General features: G+C 42.1%; 1 protein-coding gene across 1 annotated transcript in view; it reads left to right on the top strand.

Moving 5' to 3' along the window:
* DNER (delta/notch-like EGF repeat containing) overlaps positions 1–19735 on the top strand; it is a 290628-nt gene that overhangs the window by 47737 nt on the left and 223156 nt on the right. The window contains exon 4 of the mRNA XM_010837101.1: positions 904–1070. Within this exon, the coding sequence (XP_010835403.1) occupies positions 904–1070 (167 nt within the window). The remainder of the gene's footprint in view (positions 1–903; positions 1071–19735) is intronic.

The following is a 19735-nucleotide window of genomic DNA, read 5'->3' on the forward strand; positions in this document are numbered from 1 at the left end:
CTGGGAAGAGACGGGAAGGTCCAGGAGGAGGGTGCTGGTGGGGTAGGCCTTGAAGAGTGACAGGTTCCCAGAGGGAGGGGGAAGCAATGGCTGGGAGCCGGGATAGGACGTCCTGGGGGAAGACACAGTAGCTCCTTGTGGCCACCCTGTGGATGGCAAGGGCGGAGCTGCACAAGCCGAGACTGAGAGGCATGGAGGCTGGGTGGGTTTGTCTGCTAGGGCATCTCATTCTTTGGATTTTATCCTGAAAACAAGGAAACACGAGGGGAGGCCTGAAGCATGGGAGGAGACACACCTTCGCTTATTTTAGCCGCCAACTCAGGTGGTTTGGGGATGTGTTACACATGTATAATAATTCTAGCAGAACTCTTTATCATGTGGATATGGAAGAAATTGGGCTTCCCTGGTGGCCCAGATGGTAAAGAATCCGCCTGAAATGCAGGGTTCAATCCCTGAGTCAGGAAGATTCCCTGCAGAAGTGAATGGCTACCAACTCCAATATTCTTGCCTGGAGAATTCCATGGACAGAGCAGCCTGATGGGGTGTAGTCCATGGGGTCACAAAGAATTGGACATGAGCGAGTGACTAACACACACGCATGGAAGTTGTCTCTAAATTCAACAGACCCTTTTATTATTGATGAAAATTATGACCTAGAGTTGCCTATTAGTGATTTTGTGGTATAATTTTGATCAAGTGAGAGATGGGTGTTTCTAACAGCATGGGAATTGATCATCATGAGTCCACATAAAGTGGGCGCCTATTTAGAAGATCATGTCATCCATTTCTTGATACTTTTATGGGTGTATGCATCATCTTTATTTTTAGTGTTAACCTGATGGCCTGATTCTAAGATGAATTTTTCTGCAAGGGAGTTTCCATTGACATTGTTCTCGTTTTCAGAATTCGGCAAGATGCCACTGCCTCGCTGATTTTGCTGTGGAAGGTCACGGCGACGGGATTTCAGCAGTGCTCCCTCATCGATGGTCGGAGCGTAACCCTCCTCCAGGCTCCTGGGGGCCTTGTTCTCTTGGAGGAGATGCTTGCCTTGGGGCAGAATCACTTCATTGGTGAGTTGTGGAAATCTTGTATCTAAAACTGTGTGGGATTCAACTTGACCTCAGTTTGGTGTGTTAGAGACAGTATGTAGGGAATTTTGTCCAGATAATCTGAATTCCAGCCCTCAGCATAATTTCCTCCATTTTAGGTGAGGTTTCACATATAATCAAAATTGGCTTCTGAGATGTAATTTCCAGTGTGGCTCAAAATGGGAAAATTGTGGGTTCTGGAATCCGGAGACTGTATCCCAAAACCGACCAGAGTATCCTCGGTGTGTGGTCATTGGCATTCAGTGCTCTGAGTCTCGGCTTTGTTTTTGACTCTTCAGTCTTCTTTCTCCTGGAATTGTGGGCAACTTGAGGCATTGAATGTCAGTGTCTCAGAGGAAGCTTGGTTGTCACTTGATATTGGCCTGACCCAGAGCCAGGGGCTCAGCACCTGAGCAAGCACTTGATCGCATCTGAGGCTCTGACTCAGGATAACTCGGGGGAATCCCAAGTTTCTTTCGGGGTTCCTCTTGCCCACACCACCTTCCCTCCATGGGTCACTTCTGAGTTTTCACATTTTCTTGAACATGGTTAAACCTGTCATTTAACCTTCTCTAAGAAAATGCACTGGTCATAGCAAACACCCTCTTCCAACAACACAAGAGAAGACTCTACACATGGACATCACCAGATGGTCAACACCGAAATCAGATTGATTATATTCTTTGCAGTCAAAGATGGAGAAGCTTTATACAGTCAACAAAAACAAGACCAGGAGCTGACTGTGGCTCAGATCATGAACTCCTTATTGCCAAATTCAGACTTAAATTGAAGAAAGTAGGGAAAACCACTAGACCATTTAGATATGACCTAACTCAAATCCCTTATGATTATACAGTGGAAGTGAGAAATAGATTTAAGGGACTAGATCTGATAGATAGAGTGCCTGATGAACTATGGAATGAGGTTCATGACATTGTACAGGAGACAGGGATCAAGACCATCCCCATGGAGAAGAAATGCAAAAAAGCAAATGGCTGTCTGAGGAGGCCTTACAAATAGCTGTGAAAAGAAGAGAAGTGAAAAACAAAGGAGAAAAGGAAAGATATAAGCATCTGAATGCAGAGTTCCAAAGAATAGCAGAAAGAGATAAGAAAGCCTTCCTCAGCGATCAATGCAAAGAAATAGGGGAAAACAACATAATGGGAAAGACTAGAGATCTCTTCAAGAAAATTAGAGATACCAAGGGAACATTTCATGCAAAGATGGGCTCGATAAAGGACAGAAATGGTATGGACCTAACAGAAGAAGTAGATATTAAGAAGAGGTGGCAGGAATACACAGAAGAACTGTACAAAAAAAGATCTTCATGACCAAGATAATCACGATGGTGTGATCACTCACCTAGAGCCAGACATCCTGGAATGTGAAGTCAAGTAGGCCTTAGAAAGCATCACTACAAACAAAGCTAGTGGAGATGATGGAATTCCAGATGAGCTATTTCAAATCCTGAAAGATGATGCTGTGAAAGTGCTGCACTCAATATGCCAGCAAATCTGGAAAACTCAGCAGTGGCCACAGGACTGGAAAAGGTCAGTTTTCATTCCAATCCCAAAGAAAAGCAATGCCTATGAATGCTCAAACTACCACACAATTGCACTCATCTCACACGCTAGTAAAGTAATGCTCAAAATTCTCCAAGCCAGGCTTCAGCAATACGTGAACCATGAACTTCAAGATGTCCAAGCTGGGTTTAGAAAAGGCAGAGGAACCAGAGATCAAATTGCCAACATCTGCTGGATCATGGAAAAGGCAAGAGAGTTCCAGAAAAACATCTATTTCTGCTTTATTGACTATGCCAAAGCCTTTGACTGTGTGGATCACAATAAACTGTGGAAAATTCTTCAAGAGATGGGAATACCAGACCACCTTACCCACCTCTTGAGAAACCTATATGAAAGTCAGGAAGCAACAGTTAGAACTGGACATGGAACAACAGACTGGTTCCAAATAGGAAAAGGAGTCCGTCAAGGCTGTATATTGTCACCCTGCTTATTTAACTTCTTTGCAGAGTACATCATGAGAAATGCTGGGCTGGAAGAAGCACAAGCTGGAATCAAGATTGCCAGGAGAAATATCAATAACCTCAGATATGTAGATGACACCACCCTTATGGCAGAAAGTGAAGAAGAACTAAAGAGCCTCTTGATGAAAGTGAAAGAGGAGAGTGAAAAAGTTGACTTAAAGATCAACGTTGAGAAAACTAAGATCATGGCATCTGGTCCCATCACTTCATGGGAAATAGATGGGGAAACAGTGGAAACAGTGTCAGACTTTATTTTTTTGGGCTCCAAAATCACTGCAGATGGTGACTGCAGCCATGAAATTAAAAGACACTTACTCCTTGGAAGAAAAGTTATGACCAACCTAGATAGCATATTCAAAAGCAGAGACATACTTTGCCAACAGAGGTTCATCTAGTCAAGGCTATGGTTTTTCCTGTGGTCATGTATGGATGTGAGAGTTGGACTGTGAAGAAAGCTGAGCCCCAAAGAATTGATGCTTTTGAACTGTGGTGTTGGAGAAGACTCTTGAGAGTCCCTTGGACTGCAAGGAGATCCAACCAGTCCATTCTGAAGGAGATCAGCCCTGGGATTTCTTTGGAAGGAATGATGCTAAAGCTGAAACTCCAATACTTTGGCCACCTGATGCGAAGAGTTGACTCATTGGAAAAGACTCTGATGCTGGGAGGGATTGGGGGCAAGAGGAGGAAGGGGACGACAGAGGATGAGATGGCTGGATGGCATCACTGACTCGATAGACGTGAGTCTGAGTGAACTTTGGGAGTTGGTGATGGACAGGGAGGCCTGGTGTGCTATGATTCATGGAGTTGCAAAGAGTCGGACACGACTGAGTGACTGAACTGAACTGAACTGAAACTGCCACTTATCCAACTAGCCGATTTTAGATTCCTCTGTCCTGGAAGAGAAATGGCCTTCAGAAAGTGTGATTCTTCCTGAGCCCCTCTACCCCTCTTACTTCCTGCCCCCTCAAGGGCTACACTTGGACAGTTCCCACAGGACTTTCCCGGCTTAGCCTTCAGACTGTGTCCTGCCATTTATCTTCATCCCAGGGATGCGACTTGAAGTCCGGCCCCTTAGCATGCCAATAGCATCCTGACTTTATTCAGACATGTGCCATCCTGCAGCTGCCACTCAAAGACACAAGCTCAAGTTTAGACTCTGCCCATCCCATTCCAGTGCGTCCCTGTGGCTGCTGCGTCTTGCTCTTGGCGCCCTATCCCGTTCAGTTGCATTCTCCAACAGTCTTCACCTCGAGGATGGGGGAGCCAGAGGGCAGAGGCAGCACCTGTCTCGCAGGGGTGTTGAAAAGGTTTAATGAAAATGGATATAAAAGTATAAATTACAAATGTTAGGAATGATTTTGGTTAATTTCACTATTGTTTCCTGAGGTACACTAAATATTTTGCTAAACTAAATAGAAGCATTAAGATGTATTCTCCAAGAGATGTGTTTGATGCAAATATAATGAAGATAAACTGGGAAAATAAAATGCTCAACTCATATAATTTATAGTGTTATTTTATATTGGGTCCTTCTCTGATGATAAAGACATTTCCTAATCTTTGGAAATCTAACTTGGGGGAGGGGCAGGGATTTTACTGGATGGAGAGAAGGTAAAAAAGAAATCAGCTTGGGAGTGGACATGCTGGTGAAAGAGAGACAGTAATCAACTTTGGACCCATTTTTGGCTATTAAGATGGATAGTAGATTATTAGAAAGTACGTAATGAAGTGTTGTCAACAGTCAAACCTCAATTTTACTCCCTGATGCAAGTAACTATTATTTGCATCCATGTCTGTTGTAACAGTTTATTTAAGAGGAAATGGTTTGTATATTTTGATATATAGTTTCAATTTAATTTTCTATTAAGCTTATAAGGTTTTCTTTTTAGTAGATTAGCCTGTTCTATGACATGAAGCTCTTTCAAGAAAATGTACGAGTTGTTACTACTCTTTAAAATGTCATTAATTTTGCCAAAATATATACACTTGAAATGTTATCTTACATTTTATATTGCTTTGGGTTGTAACATAACTGTGATTTAGACTGATATTGGGAGTAGGGATAAATACTAATAGAGAAAGATTTTCCAATGTTAATATTAATTTATTCTTTTGAGATACAAGGAATTTTATGAACTCCAGCATAATTTGTGTTCCTTTTGCTAGCAGAAAATTTCACAGAAAAACATGCCTTTGGTGGAATTGTTCCTTGGAGGAGTAGTTTCCAAAAAATTAATTTAATATATTGATAACTCAGGTAAGGAATTCTTTCTCAAAACTTATATAGGTTATGATGAGGAGACCATGATTTTGATCCTTTATTTCTCCAAATCATTATTTTCCATTTTGAAAATTTGTGATCTGATATCTTTTTAAATTTCCTAACTAGAGCTTCCTATTTTATGTGGCTTTTAGTGTTACTCTTTCTAAAGGTAGCAGTCGTGTTTCACAAGCTCCTTCTGAGAGAAAACATCTGCTTCCTCAGTGAGAATTTGGGGACACCTACACGTTGCCAGCTACTTCTTTTACAAATTCTTTTTGTCTTAAACAAGATTTAGCTTTTGTAATCATTGTGGAAGCCTTTTGCTTCCTACTTTGATGTGTTTTTAACTTTCTTTTTGACAGTTTAATTTTTTAAAAAGCAACTTCTTATAATAATTTCTTTTTTTTAAACAATAATGGACTCTGTAGGTATGAATACATTTAGCTAAGAACCAAAAAACTATACTGAAGGATACAATGGCATTCGTTAGATGGATGAATGAAGGGATGCCAGTGCAGCCGGGGGAAAACTTCCGTGTGGAAGGGAGAGGACGTTGCAGAGCTGTGGGCTGTGTTCAGTCACTGCAGCTTCTTCCTAGAAAGAAACCTGAGGCCAACTCCGGAACCGCCTTCTTTCCTTCCTCCCGGTAGATTCCTGTCCATAACTGAGGTTCCAAGGAGTTTTAATATTTCCCTGCCACAGAGCAGAGGAGCCCATTTTGTGTCTCTGAGAGACAAACTTGGTTGCCATTACCAGCTTTCCATAAATGTTCTTTTCTAAAGTTTGTCACTGAGCTGCTGATGCTGCTGCTAAGTCGCTTCAGTCGCGTCCGACTCTGTGCAAGAGTCTCACATTAATATTCTACACATTCCAGTGATGAGAATGTATTTATCTCTGACCTTTTCAGTGCTACTCCTTTTAATTTCTTCCAGTTTCCCTCCATTACCATGACCTTATGAATATTTATACTGTTTTGTGGAAAGAAAGAGGTGACTTAACATTGTAACACAACGGATAGCTCTTCCCTCTGGGCCTCAGCGTACCCACCCCTTTGCTCCTGTGCTGCTGCTGCTGCTAAGTAGCTTGAGTCGTGTCCGACTCTGTGCGACCCCATAGACGGAAGCCCACCAGGCTCCCCCATCCATGGGATTCTCCAGGCAAGAACACTGGAGTGGGTTGCCATTTCCTTCTCCAGTGCATGAAAGTGAAAAGTGAAAGTGAAGTCGCTCAGTCGTATCCGACTCTTCGGGACCCCATGGACTGCAGCCCACCAGGCTCCTCCGTCCATGGGATTTTCCAGGCAAGAGTACTGGAGTGGGGTGCCATTGCCTTCTCCGTGAGGTCTACCCAACTTCAGCTCTTCCACCTTCTTCTTAATTATCCTTTCTGCTTTCCCTAAATGTGTCTTTTCCAAATATCTTATTTGCTTTAAGCAATGTTTTTGGGTTAAAGGGGCTTCTCTGGTGACTCAGACTATAAAACTTGCCAGCAGTGCAGGAGACCTGGGTTCGATACTTGCTTCTGGAATGAGAATGGGAATGGCCACCCACTCCAGTATTCTTGCCTGGAGAATCCCATGGCCAGAGGAGCCTGGCATTACAGTCCATGGGGTCGCAAAGAGTTGGACATGACTAACACACCACTTGGGCTAAAGAACCAAATTGGCCTTGTTTGTTGACTTATTGGATAAGACTCTGATGCTGGGAGGGATTGGGGGCAGGAGAAGGGGACGACAGAAGATGAGATGGTTGGATGGCATCACCGACTCGATGGACATGAGTATGAGTGAACTCCGGAGTTGGTGATGGACAGGGAGCCTGGGGTGCTGCGATTCATGGGGTCGCAAAGAGTTGGACACGACTGAGCGACTGAACTGAACTGAACTGAACTGAGCACCTTCTCCCTGCGAGGTGTCTGAGGTGCTCTTAGCTCTGTGGGGATCCGTTCACCAGTGCTCTGGGTTCCCAAGTAGGAAAGATTCATCGTTCCAGGTGCATTTCCATGAAATGCAGTTGGGGCTTGCCTGACTGATGTACGGTCTTTCTTCAGTTTTGTATTACTTGCTGTTGCTTGCAGACATTGCCTTGATGAGTGATCTCAGGAGGTGGAGCCAAACCAGCTCTCTGGGTGGGAGAGCTGTTGGAGGTCTCCATTTCCTTAGGGTGAAAGCCCCATTGGACTCCTTCTCTAAGCTTTTATTTCCTCTTGTCACCTGTCCTTAGGCATGTTTTCCTCCAATTATACTCAATAGGGGCTTCCCTTGTGGCTCAGATGGTAAAGAATCCACCTGCCAATGCAGGAGACCCAAGTTTTATTCCTGGGTGGGAAAGATCCTCTGGAGGAGGAAATGGCAACCCACTGCAGTATTCTTGCCTGGAAAATCCCATGGACAGAGGAACCTGCCGGGCTACAGTCCACGGTTTGCAAAGAGTCAGACATGACTGAGCAAGTAACATATTCTCAATGGAGCTCTGCTCCAGTCACCTACTACCTTCCCCACCTGGACCTCTCCACCCTCCCACCCTCTCTGTTCCTCAGACGGCCAGCTCTGTCTGTTAGAGAATTCCTTGGTAGTTCAGTGATTAGGACTCCACGCTGTCACTGTGATGGGCCTGGGCTTTGATCCTTGGTCCAGGAACTAAAATTGCACAAGCTGTGCAGCTTGGCCAAAAAGAAAGAAAGAAGGACAACCTCATTTAAACTCTCCTCGCTTGGAGCTGTACAGGAGAAAAATAGCCAGCTGAAGTTATACTCTACATGGACTCCCAAATCTCAAATATCTGTGAACTCTTAGAAATTCCTGCAGACACACAGATGACTCCAGAATATCCTCATAGTTATTTCTCTTTCTGATCAGAAAACCCAGCAGGGGATGTATGCTTTACTGATGTATGCTTTTCTTATCGACCTATTTACTCAGAGAAACACTGCTTTTTCCCCTCTTACTTTTTTCTTTTATGGTTTGTATTTGTTGCTTCCTCAGTCTGATATTTTATCTTTCTTCTTCCTCGATTTTATTTTTCTTTCCCTCCAGCTTATCCTCTCTCCACTGTTGTTTCTTTTCAGTGGTCTAGCTGCTTGTATTTGCTTTCTTTGACTTTCCTCATTATCTTTTCCTGCTCATTACCTACTATTCTTTTCATCACTTTTACCACATTTATACCATTCTTTCTTACAGTTTTTAGTATATTTTTATCTCTAATTTAAATTTTAAAAGGAAATTCATTTCTGTTTTATCTAGACCAATGGTACATTGTTTATAATTTACAAAAAACCTGCTCTTATAACTTTCGATCCATTTGAACTTTAAAAAGGAAGGACTAGTGCTGTCCTTTTAGGAGCTGGGATCACTTTTTCAGGATTATAGCTAATAGATTTGTTGCAGAGAAAAGCCAATTCTGACTCCATGTTGAAACTTTCTTTGAGTTGCTTTCTGTTGTTTGTTATTATAATCATACATAATGACCTGCCTCAGAGAATTCTGCCCCTCTGCCTGCCTGTTAAACTGAAGTGCTTTTGTTCAGGACACTGTCTACCTGTGGATGGGTACAGAAAGGAAGAAACTAACACATCCCCTGCCTGAGCCTTGTCATTCTAGGACATACTTACAAGATTAATGGCCTTTTTTACTTTGCTTCTTCACCTCCCCTCATCTCTGATATATAAAAGAACCTGGCATTCAGACTCCAACAAGATGGTTATTTTGAGACATTAGTTTGCCATCTTCTTGGTCAGCTGGACCTCATCTCTTCTGTGAGCTTGCACTCAATAACAGATTAACCACTGGAAATCAGTGACTTCCAGGTCTTTGTAACTGACATCATAACTTGATTAGACATGATCCCAGTCTGCCCAAGACCCTTTTGTGCCACCTGGGAGCTGTAGAATGCTTTATATTTCCTTGATTCTGAATTTACAATTAAAAAAGATTCTGATCTTGCAAAATGATAATTTGTAAAGCAGTGGTTTCTATTGATTTTCTTCTCTTGAGAAATAAGGAGAAATAACTCAGTACTTGAGCAGGTACAATGAGGGTTGAGACTTTTATTGAGGTAATAAGATGGCTTTGGTACAGTAGACCTTCACAGCCCCAGGGGTTTAAATCTTCATGGACTTACCCATTACATTTGTTTTTAATGACATCATGATGCTTCCTTGGAGATACAATCTTTTGTAGTCTGTTTATTCTGGTAAGTTTTTTAAAAAAATGGAATTTTCAATATGCATTGAGTGGATGGATGCTGCTATTCATAGGTGGAAGTTCCTAGTTTGGGCTCAGTTGGCCCCTTGTTTTGCAGTAGTTGTGGGGGGTCAAAGGTCACTTCACGGAGCCCAGGAAGCTCTTAAAATGCACTATAGACTTTTGTGTATTTGTGCAGCCTTCTTAGGAGAAAGGTCAAACTTCATTGGATTCTCAGAGACATCTGTGTCTCTTTTAGAACCAACTCATTAAGCTGTTGTGGGCATCTCAAGTGGCTCAGTGGTAAAGAACCTATCTGCCAATGCAGGAGACATGAGTTCCATCCTGGGTCCAGAAGATCCCCTGGAGAAGGAAATGGCAGCCCACTCCAGTACTCTTGCCTGGAAAATCTCATGGACGGAGGAGCCTGGTAGGCTGCAGTCCATGGGGTCACTGAGTCGGACACGACTGAGCGACTTCACTTTGACTTTTCACTTTCATGCATTGGAGAAGGAAATGGCAACCCACTCCAGTACTCTTGCCTGGAGAATCCCAGGGACGGGGGAGCCTGGTGGGTTGCCGTCTATGGGATCGCACAGAGTTGGACACGACTAATGCAACTTAGCAGCCCTAGCAGCAGCAGCAAGCAGCAGAGCTGTGGGAAATATTTCCTTATTAGTTTTGAAAATCTGCATTGAATGCCTTATTTCTCAGGCACTGTTGTTGTTCAGTCACTCAGTCATGTCTGACTCTTTGGGACCCCATAGACTGCAGCACACCTGGCTTCCCTGTCCTTCACCATTTCCTGGAGCTTGCTCAAACTCATGTCCATTGAGCAAGTGATGCCATCCAACCATCTTGTCCTCTGTCATCCCCTTCTCCTCCTGCCTTCAATCTTTCCCAGTATCAGTGTCTTTTCTAATGAGTTGACTCTTCACATCAGGTGGCCAAAGGATTGGAGCTTCAGCTTCAGCTTCTTGACCTGTATACAGGTTTTTCAGGAGACAGGTAAGGTTGTCTAGTATTCCCATCTCACTTAGAATTTTCCATAGTTTGTTGTGATCCACACAGTCAAAGGCATGGTCAATGAAGCGAAGTAGATGTTTTTCTGGAGTTTTCTTGCTTTTTCTCTGATCCAACGAATGTTGGCAAGTTGGTCTCTGGTTCTTTGCCTTTTCTAAATCCAGACTGAACATCTGGAAGTTCTCTGGACATGTACTGTTGAAGCCTGGCTTGGAGAATTTTGAGCATTACTTTGCTAGCATGTGAAATGCCAAAGAATGTTCAAACTACCACACATCTGCACTCAGGCCCTGTGCTTATCTGTAAATGGGAAATTGATTTAGGTGCGGTCTCTGAGTTCAAGGGGCAACAAAGGAGGAGACAAGGGGTGTGTCAAAGACTAAGGAGCAGCTAACTCTCCCAGGAGGATGGGGGCAGGGTTTGTGGTGGGCGGGCAAAAGATTATTCTTGGCTTTGCAAAGGGCAGTGGGTAACAATTTAATGGCACAGGAGTCTGTGTAATTAAGATAACTTAATAATAGTGCTAAAAATTGACTAATGGTCAGTACAAATAGAAATAGGCTTTAATTTCAACAGGCCCATAATAGAACCTTGGAAAATCCTATCCACTCTTCTAACTGCTTCTTAAACATGAACAAATACACATAAAGTTAAGTCCTCAAAGGGGTGAATTTATGTCCTGGGTTCTCTATTTATCCTCAACAGGTAAAGGAAGTCTAGTCTTTGACATGATTTTTCAGGAAGTCTTTTAGAAGCTTTTAATAAAGCTCTGTTTTTTTACTCTTGAACTCTTTCCCTTCCCTTCTGGGTACACTGTTCCTATAAGATTTGTCCTTTAAAATGTAAGTTCAAAGTAGTTTAGCTGGAGTTGAATGTTTCATACCATAAATTTGATGAAAAGAGGGATTTGGGCAAAAGTGTTCTCAAAAGTCAGGGGACTCCATGAGGACTGCACTGGTTGGGGTGAGGGTGGTGGGCAGTAGTCAAAGGGAAATTTTTGAATAGAAAAGTAGGGACAGGAGATTTTTTAAAACATCATAGTTTGGTTGAAGCACTCTGAAGCCTTGTATAGCGACCAATGTTAATGATGAAGGCAGGAGGAGAAGGGGATGACAGAGGATAAGATGGTTGGATGGCATCACCAACTCAGTGGACATGAGTTTGAGCAAGCTCCAGGAGTTGGTGACGGACGGGGAAGCCTGGCATGCTGCAGTCCATGGGGTCACAAAGAGTCAGATACAACTGAGCCACTGAATTGAACTGAACTGATTTAATGGTATGAGCTTCCCTGGTGGCTCAGATGGTAAAAAATCCACTTGCAGTGTGGGAGATCTGTGTTTAATCCCTGGATAGGGAAGATCCCTATCCTTTATCCCCTGGAGGAGAGCATGGCAGCCCACTCCAGTATTCTTGCCTGGAGAATCTCCATGGACAGAGAAGCTTGGTGGGCTACAGTCCATGGGATTGAGAAGAGTTGGACACCACTGAGTGAATAAGCGCAGCACATTTAATGGTATGCGTTTTCTGCAAGCCCCCCAGATCTTACATTAATAGACTAAATAAAGATATAAAGACATAAGGTACTGATTGGGGCACTTAAAATTTCAGAATATTCCATACTAGACCTTGATGGTATCTTAATTGAGTATGATACATTTTAAGACCATTAGTATGAGGATAGGTATTTGCATCCTAGTTCTGAATCAGCAAAGCAGGGTGGGTTCTCCAAAATGTCTTAACTCATCTTTCTTGTACCCAGGTTGCTGCCTGACTACTTTTTAAAACTTTCGTTCTCATAGTGTCAGAACCTGCATTCTCCCGACCTGCTTAATTACATGAAGACTCAGTTTCCAGGTCATCCTCCAACAAGCCTACAATATTTAATGAGCTCTTATTGGTGGAGATCGATGGAGTATACATCATACCATCCAAACATGGGGCTCTGAGGTCCCTGGCCCCTTGGCTGTACACTGAGCTGGAATCTTCCTCTCTAAGTCTACAAGTATTGAACTTCCTCTGGCTTTGAGGAGAATATTTGTAACATCTAATTTCTTGCAGGTGTAAGGCCACACTGTCTCTAGTTCCCTTTCAGGGCTGTCATGCTATCCAGCTTCTCTGCCCATAGTAGGCCCTCATCTTGTGGTCTGGATCCTGTCTTCCTGAAACCTGGAGCAGTTCTGCCTGGACCACCCCTAGGTCTTGCACACTGATGCCAGCCTGGAATGGGGATGTCTTTTCCCCCTTCTGAATCTTGTGGTTGGAATTACTGGTCACCCTTTCCAGATATTCAGTTCAGTCAGTCAGTTCAGTCACTCAGTTGTGTCTGACTCTTTGAAACCCCATGGACTGCAGCACACCAGGCTTCCATGTCCATCACCAGCTCTTGGAGCTTTACTCAAACTCATGGCCATGGCGTCAGTGATGCCATCCAACCATCTCATCCTCTGTTGTCCCCTTCTCCTCCTGCCTTCAATCTTTCCCAGCATCAGGGTCTTTTCCAATGAGTCAGTTCTTTGCATAAGGTGGCCAAAGCATTGGAGTTTCAGCTTCAGCATCAGTTCTTCCAAAGACTCTTCAGGACTGACTTCCTTTAGGATTGACTGGTTGGATCTCCTTACAGTCCTAGGGACTCTCAAGAGTCTTCTCCAACACCACAGTTCAAAAGCATCAATTCTTTGGCACTCCAGTCCTGCAGGTTTCCCATTTATTTCTCTCTCTGGGTAGCTGGCATAGTTTTTTTCTCAGCCCTGTCTTCGTTCCCTTCTTCTAACTCTTTTATGAAATCATTGCTTTTCAACCACTTAAATTTCACCCACCCCTTTGATAATCAAGTTTGCAGCCAGCATCACACAAATCAGTGTCTAAATTGTTCCCTATCCTTTTAGATTTTTTTGTATGTTAATTTTGTATCTTTAATCAGACTATAAATGTCTAGAGAGAAGGCACCATGTCACTTCTCCTTGCACTGTGATGGTCACATGGTAACCTGAGTGATTACATTTTGTTCATTTGTCACAAAGAGTTGTAAAGTCAACCAACTCTTTGTGATCCCAGGGACTGTAGCCTGCCAGGTCCCTCTGTCCATGGGATTTCCCAGGCAAGAATATTGGAGTGGGTTGCCATGTCCTCTCTGGGGGATCTTCCCAACCCAGGGATTGAATCTGTGTCTCCTGCACTGCAGGCAGATTCTTTACCCCTGAGCCACTTGGGAAGCCCCTACACTTTGTTCATATGTAACAATTATTCTGCTCAGTGAATGCCACATGAGGAAAATTTCCAGTTGCCAGTACCAATCTTAAGATTTCTTTTTAAGTTTTCACAGCCCACCTCTGTGACACTTAAACTTTACCCCTTTTTTATTACATTAAAAGTAGAGGATCAAATGAAGAATAAAGAAAGAAAGAAAAACTTTTCATCATTCTTTTGGGAATGCTACATTTTGCACCTTATCCTTTAAGATGTCTTGCTCTGGGGACCAGGGGTAACACTGTCAAAGAAAGTTTGGAAAGGATACCAGCTGTAGAATCATTAACATCTTCTTTTGCTAAAAGGTTAAGATTGAACAAAGAAAATGCAAATATTTCACCTTTTCATGGTCATTTTAAAGCCACAGTCGAATATGGTCTATTGAACTCCCTGTTATGGGTGAAAAACTTGGGAATGTTTGAATAAAGGCAATAGTTGGAAGAGAACAAAAGCAGAAGTATAAGTCTGTCCTGAACAGCATAATTTAGATAAAATTTTTATAGCTCACATTGACCTAGTTAGGAGATTTCTGTTCAATTTAAGTTTTATTCAAATTGAAGTCACATTTCAATATTATTAATAGTCAAGATTATTCTTTTTATAATTGGTAATGACTATTAGGATTTTTAGGTAATAGGTAATGACTATTAGGACAATGGTATGATCACTCACCTAGAGCCAGACATCCTGGAATGTGAAGTCAAGTGGGCCTTAGAAAGCATCACTACAAACAAAGCTAGTGGAGGTGATGGCATTCCAGTTGAGCTATTTCAAATTCTGAAAAAGATGATGCTGTGAAAGTGCTGCACTCAATATGCCAGCAAATTTGGAAAACTCAGCAGTGGCCACAGGACTGGAAAAGGTCAGTTTTCATTCCAATCCCAAAGAAAGGCAATGCCAAAGAATGCTCAAACTACCGCACAATTGCACTCATCTCACATGCTAGTAAAGTAATGCTCAAAATTCTCTAAGCCAGGCTTCAACAATACGTGAACTGTAAACTTCCAGATGTTCAAGCTGGTTTTAGAAAAGGCAGAGGAACCAGAGATCAAATTGCCAACATCCACTGGATCATCGAAAAAACAAGAGAGTTCCAGAAAAACATCTATTTCTGCTTTATTGACTATGCCAAAACCTTTGACTGTGTGGATCACAATAAACTGTGGAAAATTCTGAAAGAGATGGCAATACCAGACCACCTGATCTGCCTCTTGAAAAACTTATACGCAGGTCAGGAAGCAACAGTTAGAACTGGACATGGAACAACAGACTGGTTCCAAATAGGAAAAGAAGTATGTCAAGGCTGTATATTATCACCCTGCTTATTTAACTTCTATGCAGAAACGCATCATGAGAAACGCTGGGCTGGAAGAAGCACAAGCTGGAATCAAGATTGCCGGGAGAAATATCAATAGCCTCAGATATGCAGATGACACCACCCTTATGGCAGAAAGTGAAGAGGAACTCAAAAGCCTCTTGATGAAAGTGAAAGAGGAGAGTGAAAAAGTTGGCTTAAAGCTCAACATTCAGAAAATGAAGATCATGGCATCTGGTCCCATCACTTCGTGGGAAATAGACGGGGAAACAGTGGAAACAGTGTCAGACTTTATTTTTTTGGGCTCCAAAATCACTGAAGATGGTGACTGAAACCATGAAATTAAAAGATGCTTACTCCTTGGAAGGAAAGTTATGACCAAACTAGATAGCATATTGAAAAGCAGAGACATTACTTTGCCAACAAAGGTCTGTCTAGTCAAGGCTATGGTTTTTCCAGTGGTCATGTATGGATGTGAGAGTTGGACTGTGAAGAAAGCTGAGCACCAATGAATTGATGCTTTTGAACTGTGGTGTTGGAGAAGACTCTTGAGAGTTCCTTGGACTGCAAGGAGATCCAACTACTCCATTCTGAAGGAGATCAGCCCTGGATGTTCTTTGGAAGGAATGATGCTAAAGCTGAAACTCCAATACTTTGGCCACCTGATGCGAAGAGTTGACTCATTGGAAAAGACTCTGATGCTGGGAGGAATTGGGGGCAGGAGGAGAAGGGGACGACAGAGGATGAGATGGCTGAATGGCATCACTGACTCGATGGACATGAGTTTGAGAGAACTCCGGGAGGTGGTGATGGACAGGGAGGCCTGGTGTGTGGCGATTCATGGAGTTGTAAAGGGTCGGACACGACTGAGCGACTGAACTGAACTGAACTGATTAGCATTTTTGGTTGCTAGTTGGCTTTGAACCACGGTGCTTTGGCATCTTCCTCAATATTGTCATGGTGAGCATCATTTTTTTATTGGTACTTACTGACTGTGGTGATAAACCAGACATTTTTTTAAAAAAACCACTCTATTATAAATACACATGGTCCCTAAAGTTAACAGTATAATACTCACTGGGCCCCATGGAGCATTGGTTAATCAGACTGTAGTGGAATTGGGGCAGGTGAGTGAAGATGAATGAGACATTTCTCTTACCCTTCAAGATAGCCCCTGGAATCAGGCTTCCTAGAAAGGCAGATTGCTGGCCTATGGAGAATAGGTTGGTGGTTGCCAGAGATGGTGGGTGGGGTGTGGAGAGTGTGTGAAATTGATGAAGGGGGTCAAAAGGTACAAACTTCCGGTTATAAAATAAGTAAACGTGGATGCCATGCACAGCATGGTAACTGTAGTTAATAAGACTGTATTGCATGTTTGAAAGTTTCTACGAGGGTAGATCTTAAAATTTCTTTTACAAGAAAAAACATTTGTAACTATGGATGGTCATGTATATTAACTGGACTGATTGTGCTGGTCATTCTGCAATAATACAAATATCAAATCGCTTTGTTGTACCCCTGAAACCGATATACTGTTGTATGTCAATTACACCTCAATAAAAAATAAGTAAAAAAGAAGATGGTGCAAGTAATTCTCCTATTATGTGAGCCTGATGCCTTAAGTGGGGAGGAGGGGGTTTGCTTGATTTTCAGAAGCAAACTCAAGGTATGTCTTTATAACCATAAACTCTCCCTCTCTCTGCCTTCCCATTCTGCTTTCCTTATTTTCTTTTCTTCTCTCTCAGTCCTTTATTTAAAAAATAAAGATAGTGCATTTTACTTGCAGATTAATTTTGAAACATTAAGTAATACAAATTACTTTTTATTTTATTTTATTTATTTTTATTTTTTAATTTAATTTTATTTTTTAACTTTACAATATTGTATTGGTTTTGCCATATATCAACATGAATCCGCCATAGGTATACACTTTTTCCCCATCCTGAATCCTCCTCCCTCCTCCCTCCCTGTACCATCCCTCTGGGTCGTCCCAGTGCACCAGCCCCAAGCATCCAGTATTGTACATCGAACCTGGACTGGTGACTCATTTCATATATGATATTATACATGTTTCAATGCCATTCTCCCAAATCTCCCCACCCTCTCCCTCTCCCTCTCCCACAGAGTCCAAAAGACTGTTCTATACATCAGTGTCTCTTTTGCTGTCTTGTATACAGGGTTGTTGTTACCATCTTTCTAAATTCCATATATATTCGTTAGTATACTCTATTGGTGTTTTTCTTTCTGGCTTACTTCACTCTGTATAATAGGCTCCAGTTTCATCCACTTCATTAGAACTGATTCAAATGTATTCTTTTTAATGGCTGAGTAATACTCCATTGTGTATATGTACCACAGCTTTCTCATCCATTCATCTGCTGATGGACATCTAGGTTGCTTCCATGTCCTGGCTATTATAAACAGTGCTGCGGTGAACACTGGGGTACACGTGTCTCTTTCAGTTCTGGTTTCCTCGGTGTGTATGTCCAGCAGTGGAATTTCTGGGTCGTATGGCAGTTCTATTTCCAGTGTTTTAAGGAATCTCATTATTACTTTTATATTTTTAGAACTTCTTGTTAACTCTGGAAAGAAATGCCTTTTTACTTAATTGATACTAGTGATTTTTTTTTTTTTTTTTTTTACTTTTGGTCATTTAAGATTTTAAATCTTTAGTTTCTGTTCTCAAGGTTTTCCTTTGTTTTGCTTCCAGAAAGAAAGGAGAGCATAGCTCCGATGCCTGTACATTGTCCATGACCCAGGGGCCGGGGCAGGTCCTGACAGCATGTAGGATCTTAGCTCCCTGACCAGGGATCGAACCTTCACCCCCTTCAGTAGAAGAAGGAGTCTTAGCCACCAGACCACTGGGAACTTCCTGTTAACTCTGGAAGGAATTTTTTTTTTACTTAATTGGCGCTAGTAAATTTTAACCCACATCTTATCCACTGAATTTGATTAAAATATTAAAAAGTTTTTCCCCTGATTCTTTTAAAGACAGACTTTCTCAGGGCTTTGCCAGTTTACCATTGAAAGCGTTCCTTAGTTTCTCTAAGTGCAGATTTCAACTGAGAAAGTAAATTCTTTTATGGCCTTTTTAATAGCCATCTCCCTGCTCCTCCATAGCTTCTCTTCTGTTTGTTCTTTCTAAGCAAGTGGGAAGGGAGAGAGGAAGGAAGAAGGAGGGAGAGAGAAGGGAGGGGGAGGGTACGGGAGAAAAAGAGAAAGAGACTGATTATCAAGGCTACATATATAAACCCAAGGGAGTATGGTTTTTTCCTCACCAGAATGTAATTTTCCAGTTTACTCTCCTTTAGAAAATAGAATAAGATTCTGTTGCCTCTTTCTTGCTATAAAAGTAGTACATATACAAATAAGAAGTGTACTTTCTGTAACCCCCCATGCCCCCACTGACGACCAGTGTTTACATTTTGTGGCATTTCCTTCCAGATACTTTGCTTATATGGCAGTGTGGGCGTGTACATGACATGCTTTTTCAGAAACAGAACACATTCATGTGCTGTCTGGTTATTTGCTTTTTTCCCACTTCATGTATTATTGACATTCTTTTGTGTTAATAAATATAAACCCTAGTATTCTTCTTAATGACTGTATAGTGTTCCACTGAATTGATGCACTATGATTTAATCAATACACTATTGTTAAGCAATTATCTCCTTCCTTTCTTCCTTTCTTTTTCCTTGTTAAACAGAATTTCAAACATCATGATAACTTCATCTTTGTATCTTTTCTTGTGATCTATTTGGGTTACATTTCCAGGTATGGAATCTATTGGATCAGTGAGTCTGCACATTGTAATGACAAATTGAAATATATTATCAATTTGTTCGTAACGTTCTTCCAGTTTTCATTCATGATAGCTAGTTTATTTTTGGAATTGCACCTTGCCCTGCTTCCAACTTTTGACCGGATGCTTTTAACTTGACCCAACTGGAAATTTACATATAACTGAGCAGCAACCTTAGCAGTCTGAGACATTCAGGGATCTCCTCGAGGACAAAAGTGACCACTACAGTTTCCAGAAAAAGGATGGTATGATCTCTTTAAGCAGAAGATATTTAAAGTGGTTTCATTACAATATTGCATTTATACCTCAAAGCATGGTAAATGGAATGGTTTCATTAGATCGTTGAGTTTTCACATCAGAGTAAAAGTAAAACGGGGACAGGAGGATGGGGAATGAACACATGGTTGCTGCTCTCGTGGTCCCCATTACGTTGTCAAGTTCTAGTAACATTCCTCTCATTTAATCGTCAGTTTAAAAAAAAATCTGTACGACTACAACCCCAGATTCCATTTCCATCTCCTTCTCTTAAATTATTTTGCTTTCCCATTTCAATGTCCTGGAGGTAGAAAGTTCAGTCCAGTCACTCAGTCATGTCCGACTCTTTGCAGCCCCATGAACTGCAGCATGCCAGGCCTCCCTGTTCATCACAAACTCCCGGAGTTTACCCAAACTCATGGCCATTGAGTCGTGATGCCATCCAGCCATCTCATCCTCTGTCATCCCCTTCTCCTCCTGCCCTCAATCTTTCCCAGCATCAGGGTCTTTTCAAATGAG

The sequence above is a fragment of the Bison bison genome, unplaced genomic scaffold (genome assembly GCF_000754665.1).
Source record: "Bison bison bison isolate TAMUID 2011002044 unplaced genomic scaffold, Bison_UMD1.0 scf7180017864068, whole genome shotgun sequence".
In the NCBI taxonomy this organism is placed as follows: Eukaryota; Metazoa; Chordata; class Mammalia; order Artiodactyla; family Bovidae; genus Bison; species Bison bison.